Below are 22,227 nucleotides of genomic sequence, written 5' to 3' on the forward strand. Positions count from 1 at the left end.
AATTACTGACTTTTCTTTTATATACCATAATATATCAACACTTCTGCTACTAATGATCGACATTAATCATAGAAAGAAAGATGTCAGTGATATACAGTACATCTCTATAGATTAATAAAGTAAATCAAGCGTTGTTTTTTGGGTTTTTTTTTAAGATTTTATTGAAATCAAGGCAAAATACATCATAAAAGAAACACAATTATTGGTGATAATCATCCTTCATATTCAAAGCTGCTCTGTGTTACTTTCAAAATGTTCTTTATTTTTTTAGCTTCTGCTATCGGTTGTGTTAAAAATACACTTTGGCACACACAGATGAATGTGCTGTTAATTCTCGTTATAGGATAGTTTAATTCTTCTACAAACACAATTTAAAAGGTTTTTAACCCTCCTGTTGTCCTCGAGTCAAGGAAGGAAGGGAGGAAGAAGGAAGGAAAAGAGGGAGGAAGGAAGGGAGGAAGAAGGAAGGAAAAGAGGGAGGAAAGAAGGAAGGGAGGAAGAAGGAAGGGAGGAAGGAAGGAAGGAAGGAAGGAAGGGATGAAGGGAGGAAGAAGGAAGAAAAAGAGGGAGGAAGGAAGGAAGGGAGGAAGAAGGAAGGAAAGGAGGGAGGAAGGAAGGAAAGTAGTGAGGAAGGAAGGAAAGGAGAGAGGAAGGAAGGAAGGAAAGGAGGAAGGAAGGAAGGAAGAAAGAAAGGAGGGAGGAAAGAAAGAGATAAGGCGGGAAGGGAGGGAGAAAGGAAAAGAGGAAGGGAGGAAGGAAGGAAGGAAGTTAAGGGGGAAGAAAGAAAGAGAGAAGGGGGGAGGGAGGAAGGAAGGACAGAAGGAAGGGAGGAAAGAGAGAGGAAGGAAAGAAAGAGAGAAGGAAGGAGGGAAGAAGGAACAGTCAAAACAGACGGGGTCAATTTGACCCGGGAGGACGACACAAAGGTTTAAAGGTTTTTAAACGGTGTAATAATCACATACAGTATACACACACTGTGGCTTTAAATGAAGAAATAAATAGATATTTGGTTAAGAGCAGTGTTGGGGAGTAACTAGTCACATGTAACTGTAATACGTTACATTTGGAGCACACATGGGCTTAAATGGCGTCACAGTACCAATTAAACCCACTTTATTCATCAGATATCTTTATTTTATATTCCTAAATCTACATGAACTAATGAAAACATTTTCAAATGAGAGATAAATGTTGCTTTATAAGAAATGATCTCCCTTATAAATCATGTCAGTATCCATGAAAAACAGCTGAACTTAGATTTTGGTGCTTAATAGGAACACTTACCCTAACAGCTGATCTTAGGTCTTAGGAAGGAAGGAAGGAAGGAAGGAAGGAAGGAAGGAAGGAATGAATGAAGGACAGATGGAAGGAAGGAAGGAAGGAAGGAAGGAAGGAAGGAAGGAAGGAAGGAAGGAAGGAAGGAAGGAATGAAGGACAGATGGAAGGGAGGAAGGAAGGAAGGACAGATGGAAGGAAGGAATGAAGGAAAGAAGGAAGGACAGAAGAAAGGAAGGGAGGAAGGAAGGAAGGACAGATGGAAGGAAGGAATGAAGGACAGATGGAAGGAAGGAATGAAGGAAAGAAGGAAGGAAGGAATGAAGGAGGGAACACTTACCCTAACAGCTGAAAACATTGGTTAGAAAATTAGTAATCAAATGTAATGAGTTACATTACACTGATTAAGTAATTGAAATAGTTACATTACGTATTACATTTTAAATATGGTATGTAGTAATCTGTAATCTATTACATTTCCAAAGACTACAGTGCTTCACTCTACAGACACACAGCAGACTTTATCTTCTATGTGGCAGCCGATGATTATTCTCCACTGTCTTTTGTCTGGTGAGAAAATGAAACAGACAGCAGATTATAGACGTTTCCCTCTTGTGAAAGTATTTATAAGATGCTGTTTGTTACCTGGAGCTGACTGACTCACCTTGCTCATGTCACGACTCTTGACTTTCATCTTATTGATCTGGGATTCGGCGATGTCGGCGCGCTCCTCGGCCTCCTCCAGCTCGTGCTGCACCTTCCTCAGCTTCGTTATAAGAGTGTTGGCTTGCTCTTCCTGTTGGGTATCAAATAACTGATTAATAAAAAAACAAACTGTTGGAGTATTTCCAGAGTGAGAGTCCAACAAAACAAAGTCACTCACAGCTTCTTCTGCCTGCCTCTTGTATGCTTTGACTTTCAGTTGGAGTTTGTCCACCAGCTCCTGCAGCCTCGTCATGTTTTTCTTGTCCTCTTCAGACTGATTTTATGAATAATAGAAAACAAATATGTTACAAAAACTCCACAATTATGACCAAAATGTCAAGTCTTTGCATGTAAAAGAATGAAATGTACCTGATAGGTGAGCTCCTTAATCCTCCGCTCAAGTTTACGCACTCCTTTCACAGCGTCTGAGCCGTGTCTTTGTTCTGTTTCAACTTCATTTTCCAGCTCTCGCACCTGCAAAATGAGGAATTGTAATCTTGGAAAAAAGACCTTTCTTTAATTGGCTGTGAGGATTAAACAAACTCTGATCATCCTCGCCTGTAATGGTAACATTTTACATGCTTACACACTTTCAACAGCTTCCTCTTTTGGACCCTGATGAAGGCTGCAAGCTGAAATGCGTCTATTAATAAAGTTCTGTGCTGTAGTTTTGACTTTCTTTTTTTCCTTCTCCATGAACCTTGAAAGTAGGTGAAGTTGTGCCATGACTGCCACCCAAATAATTGTTTGAATATGAAGCAAAACAACTTCAATAGATCTTTATTTTTTTACCCTTGCTTCCAGTTTCTGGAGCTGCTTCTTTCCGCCCTTCATGGCGAGGTTCTCCGCCTCGTCCAGACGCTGCTGCAGGTCTTTCACCGTCATCTCCAGGTTCTTCTTCATCCTCTCCAGGTGAGCGCTGGTGTCCTGCTCTTTCTTCAGCTCCTCAGCCATCATGGCAGCCTAGAATACATGGTTATTAGATTGCTGCTTTTTTTCCCCAGATGTAAAAAATAAAAATACACGTACTTACATCTGTGATGGCCTTCCTGGCTTTCTCTTCTGCGTTCCTGGCTGCTTGGACGCTATCATCCATCTCACTCTGAATCTGAGACAGATCAGCCTCCATCTTTTTACGACTGTTGAGCAGGCTGGTGTTCTGTAAGATACGTGCAAATATACAGCATACAGTACAATATAATAGCACTATTATGTATGTATGTGAGAAATTAGCTTGAGGCAGATGTCATTTCAAGTAGGCTGCACAGATGATTCACGGCTCTCTTCTTCATTAAGACAAATTGGACACTTATACCTAATTGGGTGGCTGCACCACCTGCATGTTTAGTCTTTTGCTTCAGTTTTTCTAACTGGATAAAAAAGGTAACAATTAGGTTTAAACATGAGCCAGTTTTTCAGGATTCTTTACTAGGGAACTTTTAACTGGAGCAGTGGAAACATAGGCTTGCATGTTGTGTTCATTTATTTTAATTTATTGGAAGGGATAAAGGAATAAAAACTATTTATAGGGTTAAATCTGAGGACAGATGTCATGGTTAATTAGTGAGTGAGGGCTAAAAGAGTTAAAGCTCTTTTTAAAGTGATTGTGAAGCTCTGTGTTACATTTTGTGACTTTATGGCTTTATGCATGATTGAAAGGTCTGTTTGTTGTTGTTGCCCTGGAAAAAATGGCATTGACACACTGTTTCTGTTTGACTGTATTTGTGTTTGTGAAAGACAAATCTGTTCTGGTCGAGTAGGATGAAGTGTTAGAAAGCACACATTTAAATTTAATGTAAGGTGTCAGCAGCACGCAGTGTTCAAACAGCATGATGACACTGTGGTTTTAATTCCTCTCCTGGTTAAATACAGAAGGATTTATAGGAGCCTTGTGTTTATTTTATCTACACTAGATGTGTGAAAGAATATGGCAACATTTCTTTATAAAAAATGATGTAATCCAAAACTTTCCAACTGGGTCATGTAGATGTGGAATCATGCATAATTTTACACATAAGAAGCTTTGACAGTTTGGAAATGCAGCAAGTCTCAATTATCATCTGATTTATGCAGGATGTACATAATCATTTTACTTTGTAGCAAAAACTCAACTGATAGAGAGAGAGTTCATCTATGAGGCTACTTTTGAAATAAAAACGGATGAAAACATGATAAAGTTGAACCTGTGAGTGAAGTAGCTGCACTCTCTCGCTGGCGTCCAGCAGCTCTTGCTCGGCTAACTTGCGGCTCTTCTCAGTTTGCTCCATAGCGGCTCTGATTTCCTCCATTTCAGCCTGTACGAGGTTGCTTCTCCGCTCAGACATGCCCACCTGCTCTTTCAAGTCTTCGTTGTTTCTCAGGACATCATCCAGGTGAATCTGAACCTCCTGAAGAGTAAATAAAATGAGATGTCTGTGTCAGTAAAGTAAATTCAGTCAGTGTGTAGATGTTCTTCTCTTACGAGGCTCACCTTCAGCTGAACTTGGATGTTTCTCAGTTGTTTCTGAGCCTCGGCCGCCTGCCTGTTAGTGTGGCTCAGCTGAACCTCCATCTCGTTGAGGTCGCCCTCCATCTTCTTCTTGACTCTCAGGGTGTCGTTCCTGCTCCGCACCTCGGCATCCAAGTTGCTTTGCATGGTGTCGATGATTCGCTGGCTGTTTCTCTTCAGCTGTTCGATCTCTTCGTCCTTCTCGGCTATCTTCTTGTCCACCTCGGACTTTACCTGGTTCAGCTCCAGCTGCACTCGCAGGATCTTGGACTCCTCGTGCTCCAGGGAGGCCTGAGTACAGAGACAGCATGCAGTGATAAAGACCAGAAACGGAGGAGTATGTTTAAGTATGATTTGGATATGTTTCTTGTTCTTTACCTCTGCCTCATCCAAAGCGCTCTGGGCCTCCAACTTCTCCTGTTCACCCTGTTTCTTTGATTTCTCAAGCTCATGGATGGTTTTGCCCGTCTCCCCTAACTGCTCAGTAATATCCATTATTTCCTCTGAAACAAAAAGGAAATGTGATTGTTTCTACCATTTAACTGCTATACCTGACATTAGATGCAAAAATAGCCTTGACATACGTTGAAGGTTTTTATTTTCCCGTTTGAGTGTCTCCACTTGTTCCAGACATTCTTCGAAGGCGTTCTTCATCTTGAAGTTCTCAGTGCCCGAGGAACGCACCTCTTTTAGAGCCGACTCCAGTTCTGCCTGACCTTCCTCATATTTCTGCTTCCACTCAGCCACAACCTTCAGGTACAAGACATTTGACAGGTGAATGTTTAAGCCAAAGATGTGACCTGGTCAGGATTATTTTGGAGAAATAACTGATCAACCTTTGCATATGTAATCAATAACAGAGATTAACAGCCATATATTAGCTGTAATACCCCGCTATACTCTGGAAAACCAATTCAACACATGTCAACATAAACTTTTTGCTCTGTCAAGGTTTTTTCAAGCCATGTTTCACCAGATTTGAAGAGCAGAAGTAATGTTGAACTGCACATCTAGGACTGTCATGTAAAACCAGCCAATTATTTTTTGTCTGAAGAGTAAAACCTTGTCGAAATTTCTCTGCTTCTTGTCCAAGGCAGCGGCAGCAGCATTGGACCTCTCGACGTCCATCATTAAGTCCTCCACCTCTCCCTGCAGCCGCTGCTTCGTCTTCTCAAGAGAAGAGCACTTGGAGTTAACGGCCTCCACAGCTTCTTCTGCATCCTGTAGTCGCAGTGCCAGCTTCTTCCTGTAGGAGAACAGATACTGTAACATCACATGGGATTTCATTTTGTGTTGAACTGATGTGGAGTTTGTTCTCACTTTGCCTCCTCGAGTTCCTCGGTGCGTTGGATGGCGTCGGTCTCGTATTTGTTTCTCCACTGAGCCACCTCGCTGTTCACCTTAGACAGGCAGCGGTGCAGCTCAGCTTTGGCCTCCTGTTCCTCCTCGTACTGCTCTCTCAGCAGCTCACAGTCATGTCGAGATGACTGCAAACCGTGTGCCAGGGAATTTTTTGCCTGAAAAGAAATGACAGAAACAGCACAAACAATTAGCTGCATCTTTAAAATATCATGCTTGTCTCTTTAGTCAGACATTACCTTCATCTCCTCTTCATGAAGCCTTTTCAGCTCCTCGATCTGCTGAATGAAAGCTTGTTTTCCCCGAGTTAGCTGTGACATTAAGGACTCTTTTTCTTCAAGCTGGCGAGACATTTCAGCTGGATGATAAAGGGGAAAAAAATCAATTAGAGCCTCGTCATCTGTGACTGTATGTGACAACTTGCTTGATTGCTCAGATATTCTAAAATACTTCTGACCATTTTCTGTCTGCAGCCGAGCTCTCTGGCTTGAAAGGTCATTAATAAGTCTCTGATGCTCTTCCTCTTTGGTTTTGGCCTCATTCAGTTGATCTTCAAGTGAGCGGCACATTTTCTCGAAATTCACCTTCAAATTTGAGGAAATAAAATATTTATTGCATGTCATCTTTTACAGCACACATCTTACAGGAAGTGGAACCTAACCTTTGCTTTGGCCATGGTCTCCATGTTGCTCGATAAGTCGTCCACCTCCAGCATCAACTCGCTCTTCTCCTTCTCCAGTTTCTGTCTGACCCTCTGGATGTTATCGAGCTGTTCTCCCAGTTCAGCCACACTGTCCGCATGTTTCTTGCGCAGGGCGGCTGAGGTGGCGTCGTGTTGCAGCGAACATTCCTCTAGCTCTCTGCGCAGTTTGACGAACTCAGCTTCCCGCTTTTTGTTCATCTCAACCTGAGCGGCGGTGGCTCCTCCGGCCTCCTCCAGCCTCTCGGTGACCTCCTCCAGCTCCCTGGAGAGATCGGACCTCTGCTTCTCTACTTTGGCTCGGGCCGAGCGCTCAGCCTCAGTTTCCTCCTCGAGCTCCTCAATTCTGGCCTGCAGATAGGAGATTGCAATGATGTAATCTTAGATGTATAAGCCAGCTGAAGCCATTTATCTTTGTAATATCACCTCAAACCCAAACCAGAGATTGAATTTCTTCACCTGGAGCTCTTTTATTTTCTTCTGTAGCTGTGCACCAAGCGCCTGCTCATCCTCTATCTTCGTCTGTAGCTGTGAAAGCTCAAAGTCTTTCCTGTAAAATTAAGTGAAGTGAAGCCTGCCGTTTATTTCAATGAGCCACTGCAAATCTCTGACAATGCACCAAAGAAATAAATGCATTTTATGAAACTGCGAAACACTAAGCTAAAACATTATCAATAGAAAGTTGTACTGAACTATAAAATGTATAAAGGGTTTCTTTCATCAGTCTTTCCAAAATGGTGGAAACATTGACACTTACTTTTTGAGCTTTTCATCCAGCTGCTGCGTCTCATTTTCCAGATCCACTATGGACTCTTGAGCAAGTTTCAGATCCCCCTCCAGCTTTCTCTTGGCTCTCTCCAGCTCCACTCGGATCTTCTTCTCTTGTTCCAGCGAACCTTCCAGCTAAAATCACGAGCACAGTCTTCACATTAAAAAAACGGTTTTGCTCCATTACTGATACCTGTCCAGTCTTTAACTGTATGTGCGATGACTCACCTCATCTACCTGCTGGTCTAATTTGCTTTTGGCTTTGGTCAGAGTGTTTATTTTATCCTCTTCTGACTGTAGATCATCCAGTGTTTGCTGATGGGCTTCCTGCAAGGCTTTCTTCTCTTTGGACAGTTTGGCGATGTTCTCATCTTGGCTCATAATTTCTTCAGTCAGGTTTTTCACCTTCAATCAAGAGTAAGACAAATATCGTTAAACATAATCAAACAACAGTGATAAACAGCATAAAAGATATAATATTACCTTGTTTTCTACAGCGTGTTTCTCCTTCTCCACTTTGGCTAAGGTGAGCTCTAAGTCGTCAATGTCACTCTTCAGCTCAGAGGACTCATCCTCAAGTTTCCGCTTCTTGGCGGTCAGCTCAGCGTTTACCTCCTCCTCATCTTCCAGTCTCTCCATCACCTCCTTCAGCTTGGCATCCAGTTGGATCTTGCTTTTGATGAATCCTTCACATCTCTCCTCTGCATCCAGCAGGTTATCTGACTCCTGATGTCAAGTTTGTGCACCAATATTACAACGAAACATCCAAAAGTACAAACTCTAATTAACCCATGAATGCTTTGGTTTAACTTACAGCCTGGACTTGTAGGAGAAGATCATTCTTCTCTTGTACAATGGAGACCATTTTTTCTTCAATCTCCCTCCGACGGTTTTCTGATTTGGCCAGGTCTTCTTTGAGCTTCGTGAAATCCACCTTCATTTGGGCCATTTCCTTCTCTGCCTCGGCACTCTTCAGGAGAGGTTTGAGCTTAAAGTACAGCTTCATCCACGGCCAGTGTTTGACGTTCATGAAGGAACGGAAGTTATACTGGATGGTGTAGATTGACTCCCTGTCAATGTAAAGCAGGTTAAGTTTACTTAAGTTAAAATGCATATATTTTACATTACTGCCAAATATTTTCCACCCTGTTTCAGTTTTTCTTTACTTTTCATCCAGGGAACATGTGACCAACATATCTGTCTTCATTACTGCTATACAGTACTTATTAATGACAACTCTGAGGTCATGTCTTGTGTAACATTTTTGGGAATTTGAGGGTTTAATGACATGAAGAGAAATGTATATTCTGTGATTACACACATATAACACATGCTGGGTTTTTTAAATGATGATTCTGATATATTTGTATATTCAATTTGACAGTATTTAGGCAAAAAACTCTAATTAAATAATTTAAATTAAAATAATTTAGTGTTTTTTTCCCCAATGTATAGTACAGAGATAAAGTTGATCGTTAAGGTTGATTCTTCACCTTAACTCTTTGGACCTTTGACCATGTTTAACAAAGACATCTGACATTATACATATAATATAACAGTCTACATATAAATGACAGAAAATCAAAAAAAGCATGATATGTCAGCTTTAGAAGCTCTGCAAAAAGCTATTAAGTAGACCTTGAGTTACGCTCATTTTGTCTAACTAGGGAGATAAGATAATGTTAAATATAATTGAACAGTTAGATCAATAAATATAATATGAAATTCATGATTTTACTTTAATATATTTAGAAAATGTTAGCTTTATTTGTTCAGTATTTCCAAAATCTTGTCTAAAAAGCAGGTATTGTTACCTTTGACGTACTATTATTAATGCCAACATGTGGCATTCCTCAGTACAACTTTATAGCAGTATTAATGATTACTTTCTAGCCATCATCTTCTGATACTCCAGCCGGATGAGGTATCCGCGACACAGCGCCTGAGTGGACATCACAACCTGGGCTAACCGCTCATCTCTCATTTCCTCCAAAGTGCCCAGCAGACCTGCTTTAAAAAACACCTGAAATCACAGACAGGTAAAGTATTTCTCAGTATATAGCATATCTCCAGTACTTGTCTACCATTTCAACCAGTGTGCAGAAACAAATGAAAACCTTAGTGTGTCCAAACTTGTACTGCGTGTGATCCACATCAATGGAGCCCAGCAGTTTCTCTGCAGCTTTTTTGTTATCCATAAACTGTCCCTCTGGAACTGCGCTGGCATTAAGAATCCTGTATCTGTAAAAAAGGAATTGATAGCTCAGAGTATGATGATGTTGATCAATCAAATATTTACATGTAAAGCTTTATTTACCTCTGCTTGAAATCCCCGTATAGAAGTCTGCTTGGAAATCCTTTCCTACAGATGCGGATTCCCTCCAGCACACCGTTGCAGCGTAGCTGGTGGATAACCAGGTGGTTTTCCATAGCGCCTGTGATGAAGGCAGGAATTTGTTAATATCTAAGTGATTCTATATGAAATATGCCACATAATGTATTATCAGTGTATATACAAGGATTGAATGACCTGGTGTTTTGGTCTCATTTGGTATCAGGCACCGGACAAAGTGAGGATGGGTTGTTCTCAGATTGGTCATGAGCTTCCCCAAATTCTCCTGTAAGAAAAGTTACCTGTGAACTTTTGAGTTTTTGAGTGTAATTGCTTAATTAAGACTGAAACAAATAAGTTAATTAATAATTAAATACTGAGGCATGTTTCTTTTTCACTTGTCAAATGAGCAAAACACCAAACAGGTTATAACTGCATTCAGTCTGTGAGGAAGAGATTTGGATTTTAGTTGCAGTGTAGTGGTTTTAATTGATTTTTTAAAATGTTTAATACAATGGAAAGATAAACAATCTTAATTTTAAAATGTCAGAAAAAACGTTTTGGCATGTTACCCTGAACACAGCGGACACTGTTTGGAAAGATGCTCCTTTCTTCTTGGATCCTTTCTTTGTTCCTCCTGCAGCTGGATCTGCATTGATGATTTATTTTTATTCTTATTAGCATCACCACTCTGTTTGTTCTGCTTTCCACAATTATAGCAAAAACTAACTATAATTGGGTGCTAATCAAGGATGCTGGGGGCAAGAAATGAGGATTGCTAATAAAATAATATGAAATGTAAAGTTACCATCTGTTCCAGAGAAGCTTGCATAAAACATTGACAGTATTTTGACTGAAGATTTCTGGTAAAGCTGCACCACAGACTCATTTAGTGGGTCTTTGTTCTTCTCCAGCCAGCCGGTGATGTTGTAGTCAACAGCGCCAGCGTAGTGCATCAAGGTGAAGTGAGCCTCAGGCTTGCCTTTCACTGTTTTGGGCTTCAAGAAGCAGTTGTTCTTGCCAAGATGTTGGTCATACAGTTTGTTCTTGAAAGAGTTGTCTGTTGATTTTGGGAACATGCACTCTTCCTCGAGGATGGAGAAAATCCCCATTGGCTAGGAGAAAAACTGCTTTTATTCATAATATCACAGTTTCAACATTTAAAGGATATGGCTGGTAAATCTCATGTGCAGAGCCAAACCAACAATGAATTATTCAATTTACAAGTATTGTGTGTGTATCCAAAGCCTGATATATCTTATTCCTCTGTGCCGTAGACCATTGTTGTCCAAAAACTATTAAAAACACATCAATGAGTCACACTGTTGCACTGGGTGACATATTCTTTCACCACAAAAAACTGTAGTTATATTAGTTTGTTTAAAAAAAATGGCTCCAAAGACTAAAACAACCATCAAGTTTTCAGTCTCCAGAGAGTAGTTCTGTATAAAGCAGATGCTACTGACATCGTGTGGGAATGCAGATCTGATTACAGAGCTTCATGAGCTCATTGTGCTGCAAATCACAACCTTTTGATTATAATACGTAACACAAAGAACTACTCTCTGGAGACTCAAAACCTGATTGCTTGTCTTTGGCGCCATTTCTAAACAAACTAATGAACCCAAACTCTTCTTAATGGAGGAACATGTCATCCAGTGCAGCTGTGTGGCTCATTGATGTGTCTTTAATTGTTTTTGGACAACAACAGAGCTCTACGGCACAGAGGAATAAGATATATCAGGCTTCGGTTACACACACAATACTCGTAGGTGGCACTATCATTTCATAATTCTTTCAAAAGTTACATAGTCTTGCTTTACTGTCCGTTAATGGTATGAAAAGTGGACCTCAAAGTAGATAGAAAATTGCCAGCCAAATCGTTTAACTTCCTTTTAAGCCAATACTTTAAATTACACAATACCTTCTCAATGAGCTCAATGCAGGCTGCCAGGTCCATACCAAAGTCGATGAACTCCCAGTCAATCCCTTCCTTTTTGTATTCTTCTTGCTCCAGCACAAACATGTGGTGGTTGAAAAACTGTTGCAGCTTCTCATTGGTGAAATTAATGCAGAGTTGCTCCATGCTGTTATACTAAAGATAAACAGTATATATTGGAAAAAATACTTGAATTTAGTGAACCAATGGAAAATACAGAATTTTAAACACTTACATCAAATATTTCAAAACCAGCAATATCAAGAACTCCAATGAAGTGTTGTCTGGGTTGTTTGGTGTCCAGCTGCTTGTTGATTCGTATGACCATCCACAGAAACATCTTCTCGTAGACCGATCGTGCAAGAGCACCAATGGAGTTGTACACCTAGAAAGAGGTAAAGTTCAGTCACACATGTTTTGGTTGGTTGGCTCTTTATGCTGGCAAATTAATATGAAGGATCAAAGAAAAAACAGTGGAACAGAAAGAACTGAAGCCCTTTTTATTCACAGTCCCCCAATTTTAAGGGGAGAGACTGTGATGAGAAGTTAATGCTGGAGTGTGGGACTTTTGTCTTCCTATTTGGTAATGGGAGAAATTTCAAAAACACTATCGACACCTGCTTAGCCGCTGCAAAAAACGTAACAATAAACAGTTTTAAGCATCACACAATCCCAACAAAACAGCTTGTTTTGATTTTTGTAAAACCTTTTTAAAGTCTCCCTTTTCTCTAGCTTAAAAACGTTTTATTTGCTGTTGCATTGTAGGTTGTTTTTTAGCATTATTATTGATAGGCTAGTAAGTGTCTAGTTGAGTTAGAGGAGTCAGTCGTAGTGTCTGATGGCTTATGCTGTTTTGCCAAAAATTACCATAGATGAGTAGGAGAAATTTGGTGATCAGTACTGAGCAGATGTTAATACTGACCTGCTGCACACTTTGTCCTTTGGTCACATACTCATTTCCAACCTTCACTCTGGGATAGCAGAGGTTTTTCAGCAGATCAGCAGAGTTCAGGCCCATCAGATATGCTGCTTTATCAGCCTCTGTACAGAAAGAAAAGTAAAATCTCCACCAGACAACTTTTCATACCCGTTTTCTTTAGTTGCGTGACAGCATAAAACTTAATGCAGGTCCTGACCCTCAGTGCCATCGGGCTCTGCCTGCTCCTCCCGCTGTTTCTGCTTGAACTTCATGTTCCCATAATGCATCACAGCACCAGTCAGCTTGTAGATGGACATTTTCTCATCAGCACTGAAGCCCAGAATATCAAAGCTCTCCTGTGTCATAAAATAGACAACAACAGATTTAAACCTGCATGAATGATATTTGGCAACTTGGGGCAGTGGAAACAACTTGTTAGCAATCAGTTGCTTTTTCCCACATCCAACAGTTACGGAGCAACATTATCATTAATCTGGAGTCGTGTTTCTGTCCACCTGATGAATGTAAGTCCAATATTCACTCTCTTTTAAGATCTGTTTTTGCTCTCTACCAACTCCTGAGGGAAATATCTGGCTCTTTAGTTGATAAATGCTCCTCTATGTTCACCAGCTAGTCTACAGCTAACTGTGTCTGTTTACTGTTTGGTGCTGAGCAGATAATGTATAGTGAGTTTTTACAGCTTTTTCTCTGAAAACCAGGCTATGAGAGCGCTGAGAGTAAACCAACACAGTTAAGTTGCAGCTGGACAGTTAAACAATGAGCTGAAACTAACTATGAAGCTGAGGAAAGCTGCAGAGTCACTACTAGTTCTCTGTAGGTTCATCACTACAGGTGACGTTCACATTACACATTGACATTTCATATAAATATTGATTATTATTTACTCACATCTGTAGCCATTAACTCCTCAGCGTCATTTATGCTTTTGACGCTGATCTCCCCATGACTGATGTAGGTAAAGTCGTAGGGGTTGGTGGTGATGAGCAGCAGATCTGAAGTGAAAGAAATCAAGTTAAAACTTGCTTGTCTGAGTGAATTAAAAAGAGAAATAGAATGATGACATTATAACAAGGTGATTAATCAAATTACCTATAAGTTCAGGCTTCTTGTTGCAGGTAAGTTGATAAAAGATATGATAACTCCTCTCAGCTGAAAGCTGAAATGACACTCTTGATTTCTCCAGCAGATCTTTGAGTAAGAAAAGTTCAAATTAAATGTCGTTGGGGAAATATATAATTTAACAGTTGATATTAAAAAAAGGATTTGTATGAACTTACATGTTTCAATATCTGCAGATGACAGTTTACCAGTCGTGCCAAAGTGTATTCGAATAAATTTACCCTATTCAACAAAAAGGTGACATCTTAAGTCTGTGTTTAAACAAGAAAAAAAGTGGTACGTCAAATCAGAACGAAGTCCCTTGGGCTCACTCACAAAGCGAGAAGAGTTGTCATTCCTCACAGTCTTGGCATTTCCAAAAGCTTCCAACAGCGGATTGGCCTGGATGATCTGATCCTCCAGAGTCCCCTGGTTAAGAGAAAAAACTTTTAAATCTGACACCCACTCCTCTCCGTAAAACTGCCTGTCAAAAACCTGCGTCAGCCTTACCTTCATTTTACTATTCATCTCTTTCTTCTTGTCTGCAGACACTGCGATTGTTGCAAAGTACTGAATGACACGTTTAGTGTTGACAGTTTTTCCTGCACCCGATTCTCCCCTAAGCAAAAGCAAAAACACATATTTCAGATTTTGATTGTTTTGATCTGTCAGAACATTGTCAACAAATGTACAACATCTCTGCTGCAGCTGCTTACGTGATGAGTATTGACTGATTTTCACGATCTGGACAACAAAAGAGAAGAGAGTTACATGAGAGAGATACATTATAAATACAAGTTTGAAGTGATTTTGGCTTGCTGGTGTACCCGTGAGCATGAACTGGTAGGCGTTATCGGACAGGGCGAAGATGTGAGGAGGGACCTCCATCCTCTTCTTCCCTCTATAGGCCTGGACCACCTCGGGGTTGTAGACCGGCAGCCATTTATAGGGATTCACAGTGACACAGAAGAGTCCAGAGTAGGTCTGCATGGAAAACACAGTAAATCTCAGGATGTGGCAAAAGTTTAGCAGCAAGTGGCAGCAAGATAGATATCATTAACATGTTTTATCCCATACTGTGAACATAATAACAGATTAAAATGCACTTAAATTGGAATGTAGAGAAATTTAAAGGACAGGACTTTAAACTGTGCTCAGCCTCCATGAACACTACAAGGCTGTGTTTTAGTTAATGTGTGGGTTTGAGTTGACTGGAGGAAGAAGCAAATTATCAGAATTGCAATAAACCTCAATTTTGGACAGATTGACTATTAAAATGCATAAAAAGATCTGGCTCATTAAATCAATGTCATTGCAATTTCATTATGGAGCTTCATTGGAAAAATTGAGGAGTTATCGCACCCCAGTCCCTGTTTTTTTCCCCAGAATACAAAATATTAAGTTCTGGTTTACACACTGAATGAATCTATACTATTTATACAGCTCATATTCTGTGAAAGACTTACATAGATCATCCATGCAGCATAGCGCTCCTTGAGGTTGTACAACACTGCGGGCTCGTGGAGGAACGTCATCATCACCATGTCCTCGATCTTATCAAACTTCGGCGGGTTCATGGGAAACACTTGGTCCTCCTTGACGGTTAAAGTCTAGGAAACAGGAACAGAAGTGTGTGTTTTACTTAAATGTGAAGCAGAATGATGGTAAAAGTTTAAGACACTGGGAGAATATAAACTAAAGGTTGAGACAAATGGTGATATTTGACGGCAAGAAAAGGACCTTTAAATTTTTATGAACTTTAAAAACATGATGAGGACTGAAGATTCTCACACAAGATATATTTTTGGAAACTGCAGCAGCATTTAGAGCTTCAGGCAACACTAAATATCTCTGTTGAAAGCCAGACTAATAAAATTCAGCAGGTTCTTTATTGCAGGTTTTACAGATGGACACCCTGAAGCGGTGTAAAATCCTTTTACATCACACTGGAATAATGCCACGGTCAGACATCCCATATTACAGAAAAGCCATATTCACTGGCTGTGTTCAGTGTCTAATAAAAGCTATTAATCAGAGGCCACTCACTCGGTCATCCACGGTCTTGACAGTGACTTTGCCGTCTGCCTTGTCCTGGATCTCAGCCTTGACATACAGCTCTTTCTCATCGCTGACAAAGCACGCTATCTTGCTGTCAAACGGCCGAGACTGAGCCTCTATCCTCTCCTTCTCAGACTTGCGTAAGTACTGGGCAGCTGACCCAAAAATTGCCATTTCCCCATCTGTGCTCATTTTCTCCTCCTGAATCAAATAAAGAAAAAGTGTTGAAATCATTTCATACAGCGAAAGAATGTTTTAAATTTAATCTAAAAATCCATTATACTCACCTACTGACTCCACCAAGAAGGACTGTAGAGGAATATAAGTCGAGCAAAGTTTAACACAGGTTTCTGAAAAGATGCAAAGACACACAGAAGTCCTGCACAGTAGCTCTTACTGTATATACTGAAGGATGACGGACTTAACCTATGTGATTATGCAGCAATAACAAGCATAACCAGTTGCACTGTCCCTTTTTATAACCCTCCATTGTCCTTGGTGTGAAGCCCTCTTCCTTTACATGGGCATGCACAGGTTGAGTTACACGAACCTGTTGCTTATCGTGGATATGCATGGATCATGACACAGTTATATATAGCTGTTGCACTATAAAACGTCTCATTTTGTCAATCTTTAATGTATAATAACATTTTTCTATTCAAGTTTTGTATGGGGAAAAGATTGAATGAGCATTAATTTGTGGAAATAGTACAACAAATTTTGTGGATTATGTTTCAGTCAAAACAAAATAATGTTTTAAGGTAGAAAATCCCATGATGTGGAGCGAAGTAGAGCTGCTGTTAACTACAAAAAACATTCACCTTTACACAAAATGTTCATTTGGCTGGTTTTCAAAAGCTTTTACTCTATGAAGTTTACATTGTTGAAGACTTTAAAGAAATAAATGTCAAAATGTCAATGCATACCACAGGTAGGATCAACTCTATCAGAATGTAAAGACAAGGCACATTTATTTGTACTGCACATTTCAACAACAAGGTAATTCAAAGAGCTTTACATAAAACATAAAATGCATCAATACAGAATATAAAAGCAAGGCATTTAAATATAATTAAAATGGTTAAATTGGAAATTAAATTAAGCTAAAATAAAGTAAGACAGATAAAAGGAACCAAAGAAACCTGCACGCCGTCCATCACTTAAACTCACTTTATTACTGAACTGTAACCTGAAATATGCAACACGCTGCACTCATTACTTTAAATGACGGTGCAAGACAGAAATAGTCTCTCTGTTCCTTAAATGCATGCAGTTATTGCACATTACATCCACTATTTGAATTGCTGCTTTCATACACGCCATACTCATAGCATCTAATATTTCAATTTTTTTGTTTTTTTGTCTTTTGTTTCACCTTGTATCTTTATTGTTTATCTTATTGTTACTTTGTGTAGCCAGCACACATTTTGCCAGCCTCATCTAAAGCATTTCAGTGTACAGATGACTTGTTATTCTGCACAAATGACAAAATAAATCATGTAAAACTCATACAAACACGGGTGTAAGAAACAAAAACAAATAACAAGACAAGCAACTGCAGTAGAAACAAGATAATGACACTTAAATCTAGATAAAATCATCTAGAAACATGCAGATATGTATTAAAAATAACTGGATTTTAAGCACGATATAAGAAGCATTGAAATACTTTGTATAGCGATTTGTTAGATACAGTTTTTGCTGAATTCGGGACTTTACTGCTTTTTAATGATGTTTTTCCATATTTGCTTCATACATTTACTTTAGAATAAATCACATTGTGTTGTATCTTTCAATTCTGCAAAATTCATTGTGGCTTTTTTTCATTTTCTTCTACTGTAACTCAGTAATTTAACCAACCTCAATACTTATTTCCGCCAACATCCTGCAAATTACAGAAAGATCAACCACTTAAACACATTACTACAAGTTATTTTTACTATCTTTATGATGTCGTCCACATTCAAACAAAAGTAAGTAACCCTTTGATTACCATGTGTGTTTTAAGGGTCTTGCGAGAGCTATTTTGGTGGATAAAGCAAACTGAAGGCGATTAGTGTCCGGACACCAACAGGCAGACAGCCTTTTAAAGTGGATTTGAAGAGGATTGATTATATTTCTTTTAGAGGATTATTGCAGGCAGCTGGCGCGGAAATGAAAGCCATCAAAGCCTGAGTGGGATACACTTGTTTTAACAATGAGACTGAGGCAACCATCCAAAATAAACAGTCCGGTGTGAGAGGTGCATTGTTACTCAGTGTGTGAGGACGCTCCGTGATGTTTCTGGCTAACATTTCAAGTGAAGCTTTTGTCGGAGGTTATCAAGTCTTGTATCTGTAATGTCACAGCAAGGTGAGGTAAGGGACAGGATTTTAACATAGCGTCTCAGTGGATTTGCCAGCCAGGTTTAGGTTTCACTTTGATTAATATCAGCTGGACACCAAACATTTCTTCCATCACATGTCTTTGATCTCACTCGTACATCGAGCCATTTTCCATCCAAAGAGCTTATAAAATCACACAACACCAAGGATGATACAAACCTTTTAAAGCATTATTTGTCTTCTTGGAAACCATATAAAAACTTGATCATGTGTGGAACAAGGGTTTTTTATTCAGGGATAGCTTAAAGCTTACAGAAGAGGACAATAGACATCTGGAGAGTTGAATCCTGAGTCAGTGAGTAATGCATTTTTATGAAGTGGTAATTTAAGAAGTGGATTAAGTGTGAGGGTAAATTTCCACTGATATAAACAAGACTAAAAGTGTTTTTATGAGCAATTTGTGCATTAAAAAATGTGACATGGAAACACTGAAAGTTTTTACACTTGGTTGCGATGGAAAAGTTGATGTATTTATAAAAACAAAACAGCTTAATAGTGCAATTAGTGAATAAATAATGACGTAATTGAAGCATGTGAATTAAACGTCCACTGAAGAGACAAAAGCATCAAATGTGTGTGGAGTGATGAGAAAACTGTAATGTTCCTCATCCTCAAAATGATACATGAAATTTGTCATATTCCATTGTTTGAGCTTTCAAAGTTGCTCTCTTAATGACGCCATCTTATTGTGTCCTCTTCTGCAATGGTTTAATGGCACAAACTGCAGAATCAGTGCCAACAACTGTATATCAAGGTGAACCAACTTATTACTTGTACTTATTATGTAATTATAAGTAATTACATAATAGTAGTGCCCTTTAAAAAAAGCACATTTATTTCCATTTCCTTTTGTCAATTTTCTGGAAATTCCGTAAAAGTTTGTGCTCGGTATAAGACTTTAAACAGTTAATGGCTTTGCTTGGTTATACATATGTAGAGTGATACTTCCAAACCTCAAGGAACAGCACCAGACTATGAAGCCAACTTCACATATTGTCCAAACTGTGAAATCCCAACTTCCACGTCCAACAACTGACCCAAAAAGTCGTCATTGGAAAAGGAAAAATGCATTTTTCTGAGCGGCAACAGAATTTGATTGATCTTGTCCAGTAGCATACAGTATGTAAAAGTGTAACATGATTCAATTATTTTATCCCTATTCAAGTGAACCAGGAGCCAATTGGGTGTTAGCCGGCTTGGCCCGTCTCGGAGACGCTGGAGAAAGACTCTAGTGAGTAAACTCTGAGCCCAAAAACACAGAAGCTTGAGGAAGCTTGGCAGACTTTTTTTTAGGATTCATGCACCACTGAGCAACGTTTTTAGCAATGAATCTATGAATCTTTGAACACGGTATCCCCTTCATACATGCAATGAGCTCGATGCTAATAAAGACATGGTTCACCATCTGAAATCACTCATATTTGCTTATTAGCACTAAACATAAAGTACAACTGAGGCTGATGGGAATGTCAGTAGTGTTGCAGGTATTGTCATAAATCAAATTAATACAGAAACTGATACTTTGACTTGGCGGTGGCACTAGAGGAAAGGTCAGAGGATCACCAAAGTCAGTTGAATTCATCACGGGACGATGGATGTCTGCACCAAATTGAATGGAAATCCGTCCAATAATTATTTAAAGATTTCAGTCTTAATGTCAGAGTTGGAGGAAAAATTAAAACATTGCATTCATCATGTGTGAAAACAATAGAAACATTACTTGATACACCAGAGAGGAATGACCCTTGCCCCCTCATCAATCACTATAAACACTTCATACACTTTTCTACTGACAGAACATAGAAAACTTAAAAATCTAGAGGAAGCTTGGGGCTGATTTATTTCTAACGATAATCTGTAGGTAATAATAAAAGCAGGTAAAACTGAGACATGTTGGATCCTGGCAGTCATCCCGACGCTGTCACATTCAGTGTTATTGATCTAAGAAGGAGCGAGAGATCACTCACAGAAGTTTGATATGTGGTTGTTTCCCTTCGTCTTAAAAACAGCACGTTTGTGTCTGGAAGATGTAAAAGTCATTAATATTAGAACTCTTCATAGATTTTTTTTTTTTGCTTTCCAGTGGGACATCCGAGCGCCTTTGATCAGAAATAAAATGGACAACGTAACAAAAATAGTTTTAGCTTCTTCTTTTTTCTTTTTTTTTGGCTTTTATGTCAGAGCTGCTTTGATCAGCGGTGACAGAATGAGGAGGAGAAAATGCGAATTATGTTTTTATTTTTTTTTATTTTTTTTACCAACTAAACATTTAAAGGGGAGATACGAATTATATTTACATCACAACCTGCATAATCACAACTTGCAGAGAGCTTATTACAGGAATGCTTGCAAAATGTTGGGATATAAGCAGCTTCTTACCAACAGTTAGATGAAATTGATACCACTGGTTGCCTGGTAACAACAAAAACTTTCCTGCAACGTGCCTGTATATCCACTGAATAACCTCACACCAACTCCTCCCGTAATCCTCCCCAAAAGTGCTCAGCCACTCCTTACGAGAAAGCAACAATAGTCATCTTTTAACAAAATGCCACAAATACAATGTCAATGAAGTTTTCCACATACATTTTAACTAAATTAACCTTTAATTACTAATAAGTCAAACTCAAATAAACTTCATTTAGGCTCCTACAGGCGCTTTAAGTTTTTAGATCATTTACCGTAAAAACCGGTGTAGAAGACTCACCTTTAATGCAATATTCTGTCATTTAAAAGTGAGGTGCGTCTTATAGACTGGTGTGTCCTATACAGCAGTAAAATACAGAGAGATGTTGGATCTGGATATGATTATAGGTATGTAAAGGACCGTCTACACTAAGAACAATAACTATAACTGCATAGATTACGATGTGAGCGATGTCAGCAAATCATTACCGGACCATTAACCCGACACACTGTTTCAGGTGTAATATGTGTGTTTTAATTGTGTTTCTAATAAAAGTAAATTGAGGAAGTTTTGGATTATAAAAACATGTGTTTATAAATGAATAGTTACTGGTGCATTCAAATAAACGAGTCTTTAATAGAGAAGCGTTTTTCCCAGCGTGACACCCCCCAAAAATAAACTGCATCTTACACACCGGTAAACAGCTCTTGTTTGTAGTAAACTGTTGCAAAGTTAACTACGAGTGTTGAAGTCTTGGCCTAAAGGCCTCGGCCGGTGCTGCAGTATATCAACAAGCGGCTTCATTCTCCTGTGAGCAGAAAGACCTCGTGTGTTTGAGCGGAGGACGACCAGAGTGACACTCACTATACTCAGAGTCAATTCAATTTAACAGACGAGAACAAGCTGCTGCCAGACAGAAAAGTCCTTGTTGTGTCTCCGTACATCACAGCTCCGTCTGACAGTGTCCGCTTTTGTGTCCATCTGTTAGACACACAACAATGACTCATAGAAAATGTCTCACATTGATCAAAACCAGGCCTTTTATTTGGTACAAATGGGGGTGGAGAGGGAAAAAAGAAAAAGTCACTTAGCGCTTGAAACATATTCAGTGTTTCTCCATTTCTTCCTCTTCAGCTGTGATATCTGCAGGGTTTGGATCATTTTGCATCCAATAAGTGTAAGAGGTTTCCTGCTGTCTCTTCATTCATATTTCCTGAGGCTGGTTGACTGACTGGCTCTTCAGCACACAGTAACAGCATGGTAAGAATTTCATTTTAATGGCCTCAAAACTACAATAGGCAGGAATGATAGGTTTTATATCTGGTCAGTAGAGACTAGAGACCCACTACAGTTTATATTTTTAACTCTTTTCTGTTTTATGTGTCAGAGGAAGTGTTTTACAGGTGTGTACGGAAATTTCCAATCTTGTCTGCTAAAAGAGTTACTTTTGTATTTATGCACATTAACTGCTCATAATTAAAGTTTGAGATCAGCTTAATGAGTCAATATGAAGATACTGAATGCATAATATGCTCCAAAATCTTAGCCTGTGCAGAAATAAAGACAAAGATGTATAGGTTTGATGTGAGATCTGTACTCTATGCTTTCAATTGTGGACAAGTAAATAAACTTTTTTTTTTAAATGAGTTGCTCACAGTCCTCACATTGACAAACCTATTAGCCAGACGGCTTAAAAGGAAAATTGACCTTAGAAGAGAGAGTTGGCAGATTTTACAGGTTTGAATCAAATTTCAATCAAGTTGCCGTGCTGTAG

At 39.2% G+C, this 22,227-nt stretch overlaps 1 protein-coding gene across 1 annotated transcript; it reads right to left on the minus strand.

Moving 5' to 3' along the window:
* Positions 1-1,771: 1,771 nt before the first annotated feature.
* Positions 1,772-15,854, minus strand: LOC133999268 (myosin-1B-like). The gene is made up of 39 exons (XM_062438455.1): positions 15,651-15,854; positions 15,071-15,214; positions 14,432-14,588; positions 14,321-14,348; positions 14,115-14,223; positions 13,941-14,033; positions 13,784-13,847; positions 13,596-13,694; positions 13,395-13,498; positions 12,703-12,841; positions 12,489-12,607; positions 11,802-11,951; positions 11,552-11,722; positions 10,436-10,742; positions 10,200-10,276; positions 9,826-9,913; positions 9,613-9,730; positions 9,413-9,536; positions 9,182-9,318; positions 8,110-8,365; positions 7,779-8,021; positions 7,524-7,700; positions 7,285-7,430; positions 6,987-7,077; positions 6,489-6,878; positions 6,285-6,411; positions 6,067-6,185; positions 5,789-5,985; positions 5,531-5,714; positions 5,053-5,218; positions 4,847-4,971; positions 4,451-4,759; positions 4,164-4,367; positions 3,014-3,139; positions 2,773-2,943; positions 2,350-2,454; positions 2,159-2,254; positions 1,921-2,071; positions 1,772-1,842 (listed from the first exon to the last, which is right to left on the minus strand). The coding sequence occupies exons 1-39, from the start codon at positions 15,852-15,854 to the stop codon at positions 1,772-1,774; spliced, it is 5,886 nt and encodes a 1,961-aa protein (XP_062294439.1).
* Positions 15,855-22,227: the final 6,373 nt, after the last annotated feature.

Source organism: Scomber scombrus, chromosome 18, assembly GCF_963691925.1.
Source record: "Scomber scombrus chromosome 18, fScoSco1.1, whole genome shotgun sequence".
Taxonomy (NCBI): Eukaryota; Metazoa; Chordata; class Actinopteri; order Scombriformes; family Scombridae; genus Scomber; species Scomber scombrus.